This window comes from Aspergillus oryzae, chromosome 3 (genome assembly GCF_000184455.2).
Source record: "Aspergillus oryzae RIB40 DNA, chromosome 3".
NCBI classification, from domain to species: domain Eukaryota; kingdom Fungi; phylum Ascomycota; class Eurotiomycetes; order Eurotiales; family Aspergillaceae; genus Aspergillus; species Aspergillus oryzae.
The window spans coordinates 2,378,178-2,395,318 of NC_036437.1; the positions used below are offsets into that span (position 1 = coordinate 2,378,178).

The 17,141-nt window shown below is 48.1% G+C and overlaps 5 protein-coding genes and 1 non-coding gene across 6 annotated transcripts; 3 read left to right on the forward strand and 3 right to left on the reverse strand.

The window, feature by feature from the left end:
• Nucleotides 1–1,416: 1,416 nt before the first annotated feature.
• AO090023000908 (putative mitochondrial carrier protein) lies at nucleotides 1,417–2,720 on the forward strand (the record flags this gene model as incomplete). The annotated part of the gene is made up of 2 exons (XM_023235821.1): nucleotides 1,417–1,891; nucleotides 1,945–2,720. 2 exons carry the CDS (start codon nucleotides 1,417–1,419, stop codon nucleotides 2,718–2,720), a joined length of 1,251 nt encoding a protein of 416 aa, XP_023090805.1.
• A 1,014-nt stretch (nucleotides 2,721–3,734) lies between these two features.
• On the forward strand, nucleotides 3,735–3,805 carry AO090023t00026. The gene has a single exon. It is a non-coding gene; the product is annotated as a tRNA-Gly (tRNA).
• A 545-nt stretch (nucleotides 3,806–4,350) lies between these two features.
• Nucleotides 4,351–6,927, forward strand: AO090023000909 (putative iron-sulfur cofactor synthesis protein (Isu1); the record flags this gene model as incomplete). Its single annotated transcript, XM_023235822.1, has 3 exons — nucleotides 4,351–4,490; nucleotides 6,331–6,584; nucleotides 6,749–6,927. The coding sequence occupies 3 exons, from the start codon at nucleotides 4,351–4,353 to the stop codon at nucleotides 6,925–6,927; spliced, it is 573 nt and encodes a 190-aa protein (XP_023090806.1).
• Nucleotides 6,928–7,671: 744 nt separating this feature from the next.
• On the reverse strand, nucleotides 7,672–9,713 carry AO090023000910 (ABC1 kinase family protein; the record flags this gene model as incomplete). The annotated part of the gene is made up of 4 exons (XM_001821355.3): nucleotides 7,672–7,919; nucleotides 7,976–8,548; nucleotides 8,599–9,203; nucleotides 9,271–9,713. 4 exons carry the CDS (start codon nucleotides 9,711–9,713, stop codon nucleotides 7,672–7,674), a joined length of 1,869 nt encoding a protein of 622 aa, XP_001821407.1.
• Nucleotides 9,714–10,523: 810 nt separating this feature from the next.
• AO090023000911 (serine/threonine-protein kinase) lies at nucleotides 10,524–14,880 on the reverse strand (the record flags this gene model as incomplete). Its single annotated transcript, XM_023235823.1, has 12 exons — nucleotides 10,524–10,539; nucleotides 10,766–11,026; nucleotides 11,093–11,176; nucleotides 11,236–11,686; nucleotides 11,737–11,912; nucleotides 11,963–12,885; nucleotides 12,953–13,750; nucleotides 13,800–14,238; nucleotides 14,283–14,347; nucleotides 14,416–14,445; nucleotides 14,508–14,642; nucleotides 14,701–14,880. The coding sequence occupies 12 exons, from the start codon at nucleotides 14,878–14,880 to the stop codon at nucleotides 10,524–10,526; spliced, it is 3,558 nt and encodes a 1,185-aa protein (XP_023090807.1).
• An 841-nt stretch (nucleotides 14,881–15,721) lies between these two features.
• On the reverse strand, nucleotides 15,722–16,990 carry AO090023000912 (dihydrofolate synthase; the record flags this gene model as incomplete). Its single annotated transcript, XM_001821357.3, has 1 exon — nucleotides 15,722–16,990. The coding sequence occupies one exon, from the start codon at nucleotides 16,988–16,990 to the stop codon at nucleotides 15,722–15,724; it is 1,269 nt and encodes a 422-aa protein (XP_001821409.1).
• Nucleotides 16,991–17,141: the final 151 nt, after the last annotated feature.

Below are 17,141 nucleotides of genomic sequence, written 5' to 3' on the forward strand. Positions count from 1 at the left end.
TTCCTTTGTTATGCGGTCCGAGGTGGCATATATATGATGTAGGTCGGTTGACAAATCCGCTTCACGGGATTGGTCGAGAGGGTTTGCGGAGAATGGGAGGGCGAATTGCTAAGTAAGAGGCTTGGAATTTAACTCACATCTGCAGGCTTGGTCTGCTCATTAGCGGGAAGGAGGGTGTGGGAAACGGAGCACTGTTTGACGTATTGCATTAGGTCGCTGGTTTGTAAGATATCGTATTTAGTAAAGACAAACCTGGAAAGCCCTGCGGATACGGAAGACACGGTCATAAGCCTCCTTAGGGGGAAGGCGCTTGATGGCAGTCTGGACAACCTCGCTCTCCTCGGGGATCAGGTCATCAGCCCTGTTTTTATTAGCTAACTGTGTCTGATGGCGAGCTATGAAATTTGTTCCCTGGACAAGCGTAGACCGAGATAGAACGGAGAGACTATAGCAAATATTGAGGCAATCAATTGATAGCCATCGCTTCGACCTATCGATATTTCCCGGCGCTTGTTTTGGGATATTGAGAGGGTAGGGGAGGCCTACTTCAAACCGAGTCTTCTGTAGCCGGCGGCGTCGGTGTACCAATTGGCAATGGGCATCATCCAGCGCTTGAGCCAAGGGCGCTTGACGATGTAGCTGGAGAGAGAAGGAGCGGACATGGTGAATGGTCCCGAATGGATGTAGACTGGGGTCAATTGAGGTGGTGCGGAGAGGAGGCGGTCGTGAGATATCAGACAAGCTGAACGAGAGTTGGCCCGACGTTGGAGATTGTGCAAAACGGAGGTTCGGCGGGTGACTTTCCCAAAAACATCCGATCTTTCATGCCTGAGGCATTAGACCCAGCCTTGACGCTTCCGATTATTTCCACACGTGACTAACTCTCGGCTTGCCTCAGACTGCATAGCGCTTGGGACCGGGGTGAACTTAATAGTACTCCACCTGACCGACAGAGGCCGTTCCTTCGATTCACCTCACTCACCATTCTCCGTACTGCTCCGTCCTCGCCGCGGTTCCGAAAATCTCGATTGACTTATTTCCCCCTCGAGGCTTGTGACACTACCGATCATCCCTGATCTCTGATAACTGGTTATGGGGTTCATCAACCGTTAAATTCATTTTCTGGTCCTGTAGGGGAGCTGAGTAGCTTCAAAGACCCCACCTGTCTGTGCTTCGGATAGGGCACGCTCAATCATAAGGTGGATTTCTCAGCATCGAGTCATTTCACAAGACCCCCTCAATTCATTGGACCAGGCACTGTCGTTACAACGCTCGCTGCAAAAGACGGAAAACGTTCACACTCCGCAGGACAAACAACCATTCTGGGTTCCGGAGCGAGCACCGCTATGCTCGGGTCCGGGAACCCTCGTGACAATTAAGACGGATAGATAGACTGCTTGGGCGCTGGCTAGAAGGATGTTTTCAGAAGAACACGGCACTTCGGCGACTGCCAACGGCTCCCAAGAGCAGCAGATTACACATTCAGACGGCCCTCTCACCCCCAGCTTCAATGCGTCTTCCACTACAGGCCCGCAGAGTTCTGCGCTTATTACTCGCCTCGAACTACTCTCTACCCGCGTTCCAGATTTCTATATTGCCCCGTTTTGCGGTGCCAGTGCAGGTGTAGCGTCGGGTATTGTGACATGCCCTCTCGATGTGATCAAGACCAAGTTGCAAGCCCAAGGTGGGTTTGTCCGAAGAGGTGGGCAGGTGGTCGAAGCGAAGGCTTTATACCGAGGTATGCTGGGTACTGGAAGGATGATATGGCGTGAAGATGGTATTCGAGGACTATACCAAGGTTTAGGCCCCATGATTTTGGGATATTTGCCTACATGGGCTGTTTATTTGGCAGTTTATGATAGGTCTCGAGAGTATTATCATGAAGTCACTGGTTTGTCCCCTTTCTCATTTAACCCGGGAAATTCGTTTTACTGAAGCTCTGAGCAGATAGTTGGTGGCTTGCAAGAGGTTATGCTTCTCTAACGGCTGGCGCTTGCTCTACGATTGTGACTAATCCGATTTGGGTCATCAAAACGAGACTCATGTCACAGAGCCTTAGATCAGATAGCGAGGGCTTCCGTGCTCCATGGCGGTACTCCGGCACGTGGGATGCGGCTCGCAAGATGTATAAGACCGAAGGAATTCGGTCATTTTACGCGGGGCTCACACCGGCATTGTTGGGATTGACACACGTTGCCATACAATTTCCGCTTTATGAATACTTGAAAATGGCATTTACTGGGTATGGAATCGGGGAACATCCTGACAACGGTACTTCTCACTGGATTGGGATATCGTTGGCGACATTCCTCAGTAAGATCTGTGCGAGCACTGTGACCTATCCCCATGAGGTACTGCGCACGAGACTTCAAACCCAACAGAGAACGTCACCTGTGTCTTCACCGGAAGAGATCGCTTTCCGCGGAGGAGTAGACCACCCAGAGAGCCGTGGTAGGCCTCCAACAGCGGCCTCATCGGATGGCATGCCTAACCGGCCTCGGTATACAGGGATCGTTCGTACGTGTCAGACTATCTTGAAAGAAGAGGGTTGGCGAGCATTTTACTCGGGAATAGGCACGAACTTATTCCGTGCTGTTCCGGCCGCAATGACCACCATGCTTACATACGAATATCTACGGAAAACCATTAGCCACTTGCAACACGAAGGGGCATTAAAGCAGCAGATGGCAGAAGAAGCTGAAGACTCTGCCGGTATATGATGTGACTGAGAATCCAACCATTAGTTAATCTGAGGCATTGCAGGCTATTGTGAACCTCAATGCTACCATTGCTAGGGAGCTAATTGTATGCGCACTGGCGTCTTGGCTTTACTGCTAGTAGCAGATACAGAAAGGGACTGTCTTGGGCTTGTTCTCTTTTCTTACAAGTTTTACCCCCATGCATGAAACCAAAGGGTCTTTCCTTTAAATATGTTCCTCGGCATCGGGGGTAGTCGGTTTAAGGGTGTTAGGGTAGATTGAGGGTTTGGCATGTGAAGAATCGATTCCCGTGATCTCTACAGTCTTATGACCGGTTTGTGTGTGATATAAGACCGCTTTTTCTTTTCTTCTCCTTTTTCGTTATTCACGAGCGTTCGATTACTTTTCGCATAATACTTGCATGACTGCTCTTGTACATACGTTACTATACCGAGTGAAGCCAAGTACTTGAGATAACCTGACTACAGAAGACATCCATGGCTGAAGCCTACCATACGATTTAATTGGCAGCTTAAATAGAGATCAACCTTTGCTTATATGCGACAATGTACCATCCGCATGGATCGATTACTTTCGGAAAGCACGATGATGTTGGGCTTCATGGAAAAAACCAAGCGGTACATGCTATACCATACATCAGGGAAGCTAGGAACGACGGCTTTACCGGATACATTGAAGTCCTACATATCTCTTATAAAATATATCGGGGGGCGGCGGCCACCAGATGTTGGGCGTTCTGGAATCCATCACCGTTAAGTCAACGCGATATATAAAGAAAGATGGTTGGAAAGCAGATAGAGATCACGCCCGATTACACTTTCTGTGGCTCTATAAATGTGTTGTAAGGAAAAGAGGTCGAGAAATAGAGGGGGTGTGTTCTTAGACCCTGCGATTCTCCTGCGTATATACAATCTTACAACTGTACTGGATTCCCTAATACGTTTTAGGACTATAAAGCACAAAATACCACTATATGCCAAGAAATTAGCCGGATAACCTGCTCGTTCTTGCCTAGCATCATTGGTCTAGTGGTAGAATTCATCGTTGCCATCGATGAGGCCCGTGTTCGATTCACGGATGATGCAGTTTCTTTTTTGCTCTTGATATTCATTCTATATCCATGATATGAATGATGTTACACGATTAAGTCTTTCACACTAGGACAGGCGCTTGCTGGCCCTTTTGCAAATGCCTTCCTTCCCTACGTATTCCAAGCACCCCTTTGGCACAATGAGCTAGCTTCTCAGGTCTCCTTTCCAATACATGAATCTCTATTCAATCGGCTAAAAGTCAGTGTGTTGGTATACTATTTGGAGCGGGTAGCTCTGCTACCTGTCTTCGTGGGTGATACTACTTTTGGTACCTCATTGAGATAAATGGTACGAAGACATGCGTAGGTGGATATATACCTGCTCACTCTTGCTCCTCACCATTCGTGACTTCTATATAGTGCTAGCACTGTATTACCAGCGAGTTTGCTATATAGCCCTACATTATATACTATTACCGAGACGCACAGTTTCTGGTCAATCAGGTCGGATACCTCAAGAGGACCTGTGGAAACAATGGTATGGTCCTGGATAGAATTTCCAAATTAGGAACTTCTATAGAGCGTCGGTGACCAAGAGAAATGCTTAGTCATAAAAGTACTGCCCCCCGAATAGGACTAGCCGCAATTAAACGATCTACCTACTTTTTCTTTTTTACCTCTCCCACAGTCGCCAACATCTTCCTCAATCAACCACGTATGAACCTCGAAAACTTTAATAGGTAACGTTTAATCCTATTCGCATTGCTTTTCTCGTCCTCCATAATGTCTGGGAGGAATTTAAAGCAGCTGTTGCTATCCGTTGATATGATGAATTCTTTCTAAATGGTAGATCCAGTTAACACTCTGGAAAGGACTATTTCATACACTGAAAATTCTGATCATGGATATCACTGTGAAATCTGACTTAGCACTTGGCTCTACATCTGTTAACCTTGCATTAGTGTACCCTACAGTATTACCCCTAACAATAGAATAGCTTAGTTAGCAATTGCCCAAACAATGAGAGAGTTCTTGATTCAGATGCAATATACGTACCCATCCAGCCTGTAGTATTACGCCCTAACTCCAACTCTGTTGATCGTACGGTGCAATATTCGTTACTTAGACACCTTCCGCTCAGCTTCGCGACTTTCGTCTAATGCCTGCTGAACCCATGACGATTGCTCCGTCTTCTCTCCTGCGGGTTTCTGACGCGTAGTGGTGCTTGGAGCTTGTGCTTCACGGCGCGCGGTACGGATGGAGCTGACGCAGTATGAGGTGAGGATGAGAGCCATGGAAAAGGCAGCTATTGGGGCGTTGACAGACTGATGAGGTTAATTGTTATGACAGAATACTTACTTAATGGTACTACTGGCGATAAGGAGGCTAGGTGTTGATGCATCCTTTACATATACCATTGAAGAATAAGATCAAACTTACCCCCGATGATCGACCAAAGATTTTCCCCGCCATTTCCACGCTTCTTATATCTTAATGTACATAACACAATTTATTGTTTGGGGTTTCCAAAAACAAAGGGAAATTGATATCAGCTGATATGGACGGTGGATAGTTGTTCCCTAACCGGATGAGGAAGGTTTTATCAGATGGAGGGCGGCAAATCCCCAAAGATAAGAAGATTAATTACACAACGCGCCGGTAAAGGGCGTGTTCTGTTCGCTTGGTAATTCCGACTGTACGAGACCCTCGTTGGCCAAGGGGAGACTAATACCGTTACTAAACCGGGATTCTATACTAGAAAGGAACTAGAACGAACGCATCCCGCCGGTTCTCCCACCGGTGGGAACTCTCTGCGGTTTCCCGTGGGAAATGGCTTGGACGACCAACCACTTGGCATCGATGCTATCATCATGAGGCAAGGTTATTTGCTGGGCCTCTCAATCAGATAACCAATCCTTCTGCCATTTCTGTAATGGCGACTCGGGGGTAACGTCATGTCCGAGGCCGGACCTACGAAGGCGACGGGGTTGCTGAAAGGGGACTAGCGCCGGTGAATTAGGCCGGGTTTGTCATCGCCCATTTTATCATATTAATCAATCAGTTAAGTTCCATCAATCTTTCTTCAATCCTCCATCACTACCTCGGTCATCGATTCTTCATCCCCCACACCCGGTGGTTCTTCCACAGAACTGTTTGAATCGCTCTTCTACGACTCCGATCAATTGAAGATACACGTTAAGAAATGTTCAGACGCTTGGTAACTGTTGTTCCCCGGGTTGGCACCGTGGTGTCGCCTCGCATTACCCCGGCCCTTTCCGGCATTCAAAGCCAGCCCGTTCTCCGGGCCCCTGCGACAAAGAGAAGCTATCACGAGAAAGATAAGTACTAGAAGAAGAAAAAAGATGACAACGAAACTGACCGCATGCACTGTTAGATCACTATAACAACCCCCGTAATGGTACGTCCACTTCCACATATCAGAAGTTATTCGGCTTTTGATGGATCGGGATGCACATACACTCAATACACCTTCTTTCCCGATGCACCCGACTGCTCCCCACTTGTCTTTTTTATGTCCTTCTTTTATCACGGTAGCTCCGACCTGAGTGAGGCTAACAGTCCCAAAGTTGGCAGTTTCAACAAGAACGATGCCGATGTTGCCACTGGTCTTGTTGGCGCCCCCGCTTGCGGTGATGTCATGAAGCTTCAGATTCGTGTTGACAAGGATACGAATGTGATCAGCGATGTCAGGTTCAAGACATTTGGCTGTGGCAGCGCCATCGCTAGTTCGAGTTACCTGACAGAGTTGGTGCGCGGTATGACTCTCGAGGAGGCCGGAAAAATTAAGAATACTGAAATTGCCCGTGAACTTTGTAAGTTTTCTGAGGGAAACCATATATGATTATCTATCTTACGTTTGCTAACTTTGCTCTCCAGGCTGTAAGTTGTTCATCGTACTTTACCCTCGCTTTGCCCCAAGAACTACCTAAACAACCGCACGTTTGCGGTTGGAAGAAACTATACTGACCAAACATAGTGCCGCCCGTGAAGTTGCACTGCTCGATGCTTGCTGAGGACGCCATCAAGTCCGCGATTTCCAACTACTACACCAAGAACCCTAACGCTCGTACAACCAACCTTGGAGGTACCGGTGCCTCTATCCCTAACGTCAAGGTCGAGATTGAGAAGTCCGAGGGTGCCGCTGCTACTGCTTAACAAATTAATAAGCACAACAACCAAACTACAAAAAAAGAAAAATCGAAACCAACAAAAAATTCAAGTTGATACCAGATGAGATTCCCTGAGCAGTTTTACGGTTTATTAGCGGGAGGTTGAAAATACCTTTTAGAATGGAATAGCGTGCCTGGACAGTTCGTTTTATTCCGGCAACAGACTGCATTGGATACAGTCTTTTACTGCAAGGTTTTTTTTCTCTTCACAAATGTTTTTTCTTTTTCTTTTTTCCTTTTCCGCGATAACGCAGGAAGGCATTGTGATATAGTCCACTTGATGTGTCAAATAGTCTAATGAAAAGCACTTGCGTGCAGTGAATTCGGATCGCTATTCTTGCTCGTTCGTGTAATTTAAGTGAGCAGTATCTATATCGAAGGATTGGGTTGCTTTGAACTTTGACAATCTATATTCATCCGCTCAGGAGAGGTCTATTGATATACACATGTTTACAAGGAAACAAAGAATAGGCACTTTTCGCCCTGAACAAACCAAGCCAAATGAAGAAAAGAAGAAACAAAAAAAGTGTCAACAATCATTAACCCCGCAATCGTGGAACATATAATCAGAAAAGAAACGCCGCTGATGCAGATAAGCCAACCCGTGCTCATCTATCGATCATTAAACAAGTGGGAAAGGGCTCCAAAGGAGAAGACGAAAGAAAAAAGATGTCTATAATAACAATTTACAGGGGGTGCAACTTCTGACAACGTAATCTAAACCGGTTCACTAGAGTAGTCCGAATCGACTCTTCAGAGATAGCAATGTCTCGTAGACCGATAGCTTGAGCTCGACGCGGAGGAACGCGGTCCAAGCAGCGAGGAAGCGAAGGAAGTTGAAGGGACGGAGAAGACCGCCCGTTTCGTGGATGAGATCCATTTGTTCTTCAAAGACGGTGCGAGTGGCGTAGCGAGCGAGGATCAAGAACGTGCGGACAGGACCTTGTCTGGTGTGGAGATTCTCATCGAGACTGCGGGCTGTGCGGGTTGTTAGTTTACCACTGTACTCGGGTAAGTAGCAATAGTTCACTCACTGAGGTCATTGGTCTTAAGAATCAAGAGTATGATTCTGGGTACCTGGCCCAGCAGTTCGACCAGCTGCTGCAACATGCCCTCTCCAAGAGCGCCGGACATGCTCTCCTTCTCTGCAGCTGTGCGTGTGGTGGCGATGTTCTTCTTTGTTAACTTGGTGTAGTCTCTACCAGTGATTGCGCTGGCGAAGAGAGGGAACTGCTCATCTGTGATGCCCGCCACCTTGCGGGAATACTCGCGCATATGTGCCTCGTCAGCTTCGATGACGGCCAACCACAGCTTGGCGTAGTTGCGACGTAAATCGCGGGGGATATCACGGTACAATCCATGGTCGTAAAGAATGATGTCGAAGTTTTGACCGCGCCGGTTAGTGTTCTTGCGGATCGCAATATTGCCACCATGCGGATCGCAGTGCAGAGGGGCATTGTCGCCAAAAATCATCTCGTTGAAAATATGCGCTAGGGCGGCGGAGACTTCGTCACGATCAATGTTGTTAGAATCCAGAAACTCCAGATCGTCCGGTCGACGGCCGGACAAGAACTCCATGACGAGTATGCGCTTCTGAGCCCACATAACTATGCTTGTTAGTATATAATAATCACGTTTAAGTTGAAGTCAAACGTACCCTCTGGAATGACAAGCGGCGCATCTGAATGTTCCTTGAAGTACTCGCTAGCCCTCCGAGCATTGTCCGCTTCCATCCTAAAATCTAATTCTTGTGGCAAGGACAGATCCATTTCCTTCGAAAGCCACTCCAAATCGTACTCAGGGAAGAAGCGCTTCAGGGTGGAAAAGGTAAATCTGGTCAATGCTAGATCCAAGGGGACCCATTCCGCCAATGCTGGATGCTGCACCTTGACTGCCACCTTCTGACCCGTTTCCTTCAGGATACCGATGTGAACTTGGGCAAGGGAAGCGGCGCCAATTGGCTCCGGGTCGAAACTTGAGAAGAGCTCATCGATTCGACAGCCGGTGTCGGCTATGAACATTTCCTCGATTGATTCGATCGAGGAGATAGGGCATTTATCCTGGAGCGGAATGAAGGTTGTCGTCCACTCTAATGGCAGCAAGTAGCCCATGCTACTGAGGTGTTGCCCCAGCTTAATAAAAATGGAACCATTCCTCTCGAGAACCCTCAGGGTCCGCTCTGCGCACCGTCTGTGACATGCTCGGAGTTCCTCGTTTCGCTCTTCGGGTGAGGATGTTTCTCGGTTGAGGGTTACTCGGTAGCTTAAAGCATCGGTATGAGTATACGTGACTGAAATAATTCCGTATGAGGTGCGCATGTCCGACTTACTCATTGATGCACACAGCCAATGTGCCAACGACCCTTCCTGTTCTCGCCGCAGCACGATAGAGATGCTGAGCATTGTCTGAGAATGCCACCACTCCGATGACTATAGTTCCCCCAACGACCGTATACGTGATCACTTTCCTCCGTGACCATTCTGACCCCGATGATTTTCTGCCATTGCCGTTCGCCTTCTCCGCCGCACCAAACAAGTTGGAGGTCTTTGTTGAATAAGAAGTGTGCGGTCTTAACGCTACCAATGGTACTCGTGGGCGCAGTTGGCGGGCTTTGCTAAAGGCTTGTGCTGAGTTTGAAACCGATCTGTGAACAGACGAGGGGCCCGATGCGCGCTGGAAAGGGCGAATCCAAGGAGCAGACGAGGTATATCGAAGCACCGGCGCAGGAGCAAAATCGGATGCCCGCAGTGGAGCGCGGAGCGCCGCCCTCATACCGTACACAAGCAATGCCGTATGAAGAGCGACCGCAAATCGAGTGGGATAGTAGTATTAGCAATAGTCCCCAAGGGTACGGAGTATAATGTCAGGCCATTTGCGTTGGGGGGACTTGAAATCCCGTAGAATAATTAATTTGCTCCACCCCGTCGCACTCGCCGCTTGCCGCTTTTAGCTCTCGTCCCGAAGTACTCCGACTATCGCTGTTTAAACCAATCGTTTCCCTTGTTTGCCGGCTACAGAGCCTGAATTCAGTAGTATATCCTTTCATATTAACATGTACTCCTATTCATGACTGCAGGAGATAGCCATCACTGCACTATCTACATGGACCAGTCAAGCAGCAGACCGGACCATCGTCCTGAACTACTATGCATTGGAACAGGAACCACGAATCCGACAATACCCATGCATCTGCTATAGCCCTAACAAAGAAGCTGTCCACACGAGACAAGCCCTAGACCAACAAAGGAAGAACTCCAATGCGCCATCCCATGCAATGCTTGCCTATGAAGACCCAATATACCGCAAACTTTTAGCGTTTGAGAATCCGCAACCCCCAAAGACCAAGGAAAACAAGCACGTAAATCCAGAAAAAAGAATGTGTTACACAGGTCAGCCTTGTGTCCCAAGCTCACGGCGTCCACTCTGCATCAGTTTGTGTTGTATGTCGACGTCGAGGTAGGATTGAAGGCCGACGGGATGCCGAACTTGGTCTTCGACCATCTTCTTCAGCCAGAAGATCGACATGAGACATTCTGTTGGACACCCGCGGGACCCTGTTCCTCGACACACCAGGGTTTCCATTCAAGCCTGCTGCCAGGCCTGGGCTAACGCCGTCTCTACTTCCAGGTCGAATCACAAGGGCAGAGCCGCTCAGGGCATTTCGGGGGTGCCGTTGGCTCTCCCGACCCTCAAAGAACCCTTTGGACTGACTACCCCGGTTAATCTGTGGCGTGGACGGAGCAGACTGGTTCGTCAGTAAAATAGGAGGTGTAGTGGACGTACTTCGCCGTCGTACGCCAGGTTTGCGTTTGCCCAGGCTATAGGCCTCGCTTCTCTCGTTGGATTGAATTAATTTTCCAGCCATATCCCTGACGAGAATGGCGGGATCGTTCTCTAACTCTCTGATCGCATCGAGCAGTCCATATTTAGCAAGAAGACCACCCTGCTCTTCGCTCGCATCGCAAATGCTGGAAATTATCCGGAGTAAATTCAACCGCACTGCTGCTTTATTATGATGTAGTTTCTGCCCTATCCTGCTGAATAGGTCTGGTCGCGCGAGCGTCGAGGCAATGGGGGGACTCAGTCTAAGAAGTTTCTGGAGGGGTTCAAGGAGATTCTCAAATGCATTTGCCTTTGATATTGTCAAACACCTAACAATGGAATCCGTAAATGATGGTTTATCAGGTCGCTTGTCTAGGAGGTGCTCCTCAACCTTCGCTGTCTCTTCTTGAAGCCTGTCAAACGGTTAAGTCCGGGCACATTCATTCCAATACAGCTAGGTGAAAATACTAACCATGTGAAGATAGCGTCTAGAGCAGTCACTTGCCAATATGGGTCTGAAAGTAAAGATATATAGAACGCCAGGCCCTTGTTGCGCCACAGCTCACGGCGACCAACTTTGCCAGAATGAGCCATGTCGCAGAGAATTGGTAGCGCGAATTCCTTCAATGGCCGTTCGGTCTTCACTATCTTTTGCAGCAGTGGCACGATACCATTCAAAGCCGCGTCCTCCTGCCGAGGCTTGTTTAAGCGGCACATATTGTAGATGGTATTTAGGATCTGATTGGAAACTTCTCGGAAGTGGGGTCGCTTGATGGTAGACCTCAGCAAGTCCGTCAACACGTCGATGGCATTCGAATTCTGTAGAGCATCCAGAGTGGTCGATAACATAGACAGATTTTTGATGAACTTCAACATAGTTATCTGGTGAGCAGGAGTCATGCGCTTTAGTTCTTTCAGTACCCCTAGAGAGGATGTTAGTATTATTAAGATCATGACTTGGAGCCATTCTTACTGTGTAGAACCGTTCGCTCAGCAACCATCTCTTTTACATGATTTTCAGCCTGGGAGAAAATGAAGAAGATGTTCGCAATACGACCTTCGACAGTCTCAGCCAGCTCCCCATCTTCGTCCAATACCCGACTCAGGACTAACGACAGAGGATCCAATACCGAGTTGCGGGACAGGATTCTACAGAAGTCATTCTTTGGTGTTGAGCCCTAAAAAAGTTCGTCAGACACTCCCTCAGAGAGTAGAAAATGCAGGTACATACTTGCAACTCAAAAACGCTCCAGATACCGGTCACCCCAATTAATACCAGGTCACGCTCATCCTCGTAATCATCTTCCAGGAACTCAACTAGAACGTTCAATCCTCCTGCACTGACGAACATTTGCAAAGTGAGAGTGGAAGTCTGATACATTTGCTGTACGAAGGTTGCTGCTTCAAGTCGGATCTCTCGCGGGTACTTCTTCGAGGCGAACTCGTTGATGATAGGAATACCTCCAACGAAACAAAGATTTTCTTGTATCTCATAATCATTGTAGATGATCGCATTAACGATCCTCAATAGACATAAAATGATGTCACGCCGACGGCACATGTCAAGAATCTCAAGTATTGGAAGCATCCCATGGGCGCTGATGATGATATTTTTGGTCTCCGGGAGATCATAGAAAACATTCAGCAGTTGTTCCGAGATCTCGCCGAGCACGTCTTCATCCTGTGACGTCTTCAACGAGCTAACAAGCCCCTCGACTTGACCGCGGAGCCGTGCATGTTTGTCACGTGCGATGTTTGCTTCCAGGTCCACTTCGTCTAACCCTTCCTCAAGCTGAGCAAATGGGTCATCCTCATCGTCTTGGTCCCCAAGCCAAGAATCATTTGAAAGTTTAGAATTCAGCATCAACGTCCCTTGGTCTGAGCTTCCCTCGCTTTCGGACTTGTCCAGAGTTACTTGATCCGCCCCAAGAATGTCAGAGAAATCTTCGTCTCTTTCATTTTCGGCGAACCTTTGTATCTCTATGGCTGATCGATGGCGTTTTACAGATATCCTTTTTCTAAGCTGAGGCTGGGGGTCATTATCATCTTCAAGGGAGGGTTGATATCGGACCACTTCGTTCGTGGGCGAAAATACTAGCCCATCCGTGTCGTCATCGGTCTCCTGTTGGATAGTTAGAGAAGAATTGCTCATAAGTCACTCTCACGGTAATGGCGGTCATTATATTTACCTGAAAAAGGCCAAGCTTCCGGTCTAGGACATCTTCATTTGCCTGTATAAGATCGGAGTAATCCTCTACAGAGTTTTCCTTGTAGTAAGAAGCTGGACGGGGTTGTCTCATTGGAGGTACAGGGTTCTGTGCTAGGATGGGCACGTTATGTATGGCGATGGCGTTGTTATTGATCGGGTAACGTGGCTGGTTTTGCAGCTGTGTATCTTCGATGCCAGTTTGTTTGGTTGGAAAAGGTCGTATGGTTTCCAGAGGATCCGAGTCTCCAGGTTGTAGCGAGGTTCTAAAAGAATCATCGAAATCGTCGAAGTTTTCTTCGGACCTTAGGACTGTCCCATCCAAAGAGGCAAAAGCCTTAAGCTTTTCAGAAGAGAGCATCCCCCCGAAGTTATCTTGTGGACGAAGATGAGGTAATTGCAATGCGCTAGGGGAAATTGCAGTAGCAAAGTCATCGTCCCAATTGTCTTCTTCGATGGAGTCGGGCGACCTGAACCGATCTGCCACATTCCTGGAAGTCGGAGACGCCTTCGTGGGCGTATTGCGGGACGACGTTAGAGGGGCTGGGCTTTGATAGTCATGCCTGAACGGTCTTCGCAAAGTTCCTGCTTCGGGTGAACGCAGGGCTTCATTCCACTCTTGGACACTTTTCACTGCCTCCTCATACTCGGTTGACTTTTTGGGAACAACTGAATCTGATCTGCGGGCGTTGACAATCCAGGGATGTTTCAGAAGCTTTTTCGCAGAGACACGGAGGTTCGGGTCTTTTTGGAAGCACTGCATTAAGAAATCCTTGACAGCCTGTGGTGTTGTTAGACACGAAACGATATTTTTAGGACAGGAGACAAACCGGAGAGGCGCCTTGCGGAAGGGGAGGATGATCATCATTGACAATGCGGAAAAGAGCCGGCATTGGCTGGAGATTGTAATAAGGAGGCTTCCCCTCCAGCAGCTCAATCACCGTACAACCAAGACTCCAGATGTCTGAAGCTGTCGTTGCGCCTGACAGTTCAATCACTTCCGGGGCCATCCAATACGGCGTGCCGACAACACTTGATTCATTGAGCCCAGTAGTCCGGCTAGCAACACCGAAGTCCGCAAGCTTGACAAGGCCTTGTTTAGTCGTGAGAATATTCGCGCCTTTGATATCTCTATGTATGACACCTTGCTCATGGAGATACAAGAGACCGTGGAGCACCTGCGACATGTATAGCCCGACCAGGTTTTCTGGGAAACGTCCAAAATTCTTTGCGATTGAATGTAAGGAGCCATTTTCACAGTATCTAAGTCTGTCAGCAACCCTTGCCCTGGAGCCTATCTTGTAGAAACGCACTCAAGTATGATGTTTAGAGTTTCAGCGGACTTTACGAATCCATGGTACTTCACGATGTTGGAGTGCTGTAGTCGTTGAGTTAGTTTTCTACCAGGGTTCAGGTCTGCGTAGCCCTCGATCATTTGAAGCTTACATCCAAATTCTTCAGAAGATCAATTTCCAGCTGCAGAACTCTAGATTAGCAATGGCGTATATTGATTCACTGCCGGGATGCTCTTATCTTACCATAATGACACGCAATTCACTCTTTGGGAGATCAGCCAACTTTATTTGTTTTACGGCAACAGTTTCCCCAGTATTCCAGTTCAATGCCCTGTAGACTGACCCAAATGCGCCTTTACCCAAGCAATCACCCAGTTGCTACCGTATGTCAGCGTCAGTAACTCATTTCACTAAGTGTCCGGAATCACAGCCATACGTAATCCTTCAGTTCTGCAACATCCTTGGCCGTGGTTTTCGCCACTCTATCGTCTTTCGGTCTGTCATCTCGTTTTGATGGACTGGACCCGAGTCTTGCCACTCGTGCTTTGGCAGGAGCATTCTGTGGTTTAGAAGATGGAGGGGCCCCCTCAATCCCCCCACTGCATCGAGAAACCATCATCCAGGCCAATGTAGATTAAGCCCCTCGTCAGATAAAGTCTGGATTCACTGAGGTTGACAGGTAGTCTCGGACCTTGTGGTTTCAGGAGAGGAACGGCACGGCTGAAGGCAGGAGCCAGGCGATCGGAGAGTACTGTTCATATCAGCAGCAAAACCTGTCTTTCGAGACCACACACTATTAGTGAGAGTTGGAAATAGAGCAATAAAGCACATAAATAGGGAGAAGGATGCCAATATTGCCGGCAAAGAGATGGTATGAGCACGGCTTGGAAAAAACGTACAGATAGATTACTGCTCTCACACCCATTAAGCCGCGTTGAACCAAGCGCGTCACTGCACACATCAGATTCCTGCAGCTTTCTTTGAGGTCAGAATTTCCAATCTACTTGATAGATAACTGCACAAGAAGCCTCAGGACAGTGATAAAAAAAAGAAAATATAACTTACTGCTGTGTCGGCTGAACAAAACGCAACAAATTGGAGGGTGTTTTGAAGTTTCCCTTTCTCCACAATTCAGGCCACCACCAGTTTGGGGCATGACGCAGTGACCGCCTCTGTATCTCCGATCAGCCTTATCGGACCCCGAGTAATGTGCACTGCCCTTTGCATGTGCTATTATCTTATGCTGCTGTTACAGTTGTTCCAGAAATAATTGAAATAAAGAAGTAAAATGAACAAGAAAAAGAAAGGAACTATGTCATTTTTGTATTACACTTTTTCTATGTATGAAAGAGATAATCTTGATTTTCAATTCCAAGGAGACCCTTGAGTCTGTCAATCATGTACAGAGAAGTCTAGGCGCTGCTAGCAATAAAAGGGTATCTTCAGTTACAAAACCATCACGACTCAGTGGTCTTTTGTGACTGTTTCTGTGCCTCTCGAAGATGACGGAGAACATCTGAAACAAGGTAAAGACTTCCAGCAATAACCATGGGACCGCCATTGGCCTTGCTACAGGCCCAATTGATGGCAGCAAGTATGTCGTTATCAAACGATTTCACATCACCAATTGCAGAAATAGACTGCACACTGGAGGCCAATTCCTGGGGATCATTTGCTTTGACCCAAGGCATACCGTCTACGGGCCCAAACGCAGTAGTTGCAACATTGTCACCAGCCTTGATGATAGGATGGAAAAGTGAGGCTATGTCTTTTCCACGTGATGCTGCGATGACCCAGGTGACAGGACTCCCTTGCGATCGAAGCTTATGGTCCACGTATTGCCCGAGGACTTCAGCTGACTGGCTATTGTGAGCGCCATCGAGGAGGACAGAGTCTGTGCGAGAAACCATAGGATTCAACACAATTTCTTGTAGACGTCCCGGCCACTCGACACGAGAGAGCTGGGAAACCAAAGAATCAACCTTTATGTCTGGACGGACTCTGCGGAGGGCCAGCTTTAAAGCTGAGATTGCGCAACACATATTCGCCCGCTGGTGAGGTTGTACATCGAGTTGCTGGAAAAGCCGACTAAGCGTTGACGAGTGCCCATCTGGCGCATCGGGACGAGTATAAATAGCATCGATGTCAAGTTCCTTGATACGCGCTTCAATAGTTGAGAGGGCTGCTGGTAGGTTCGTTCCATCGACCACACAGGGAACCCCCCGCTTCAAGATACCGGCTTTCTCCCGAGTGATATCTTCCAAAGTGTCTCCCAGCAGCGACTGGTGATCCAGACCTATTTTTGCGATGACGGATACAAGCACATTGTTCAGTACGTTCGTAGCGTCCAACCGACCACCCATGCCCACTTCAACCACACCAATGTCGACCCGTTCATGATTAAATATCTCGAATGCCGTGGCGGTTAACAACTCGAATTCGCTTGCCCCAATGCCCAATGTTTGGTCTCGCAACTTAATCTTTTCTTCAAACTGCCGGAATAAAGACTCTTGGACCACACTTTCGCCGATAGTGATGCAGTCCCATCGGTCTATCAGGTGGGGTGAGGTAAAGCGGCCACAGCGAACTCCACTGGAAGTCAATAGGTGAGACAAGTAAGCGCTGATCGAGCCTTTGCCATTTGTCCCAGCGATGTGGATGGCCTTCCAAGTCAAAGGCGTCTGCTGAAGGAGACGGGATATGCGACTAAGACCGAGCTCGATCATTCCTCCGATTGTATGTTTTCCGGCAACTAGTCAAGGTCAATCTCATGATCAGGGATACCTCTCCGAGAAGGACGACATCTGGTGGGTCGCTAGTTGGGAGTAGTTGAGAGGTGCATAGCTCTTCTTTAAAAATCACTCGGCGGCATTTCGC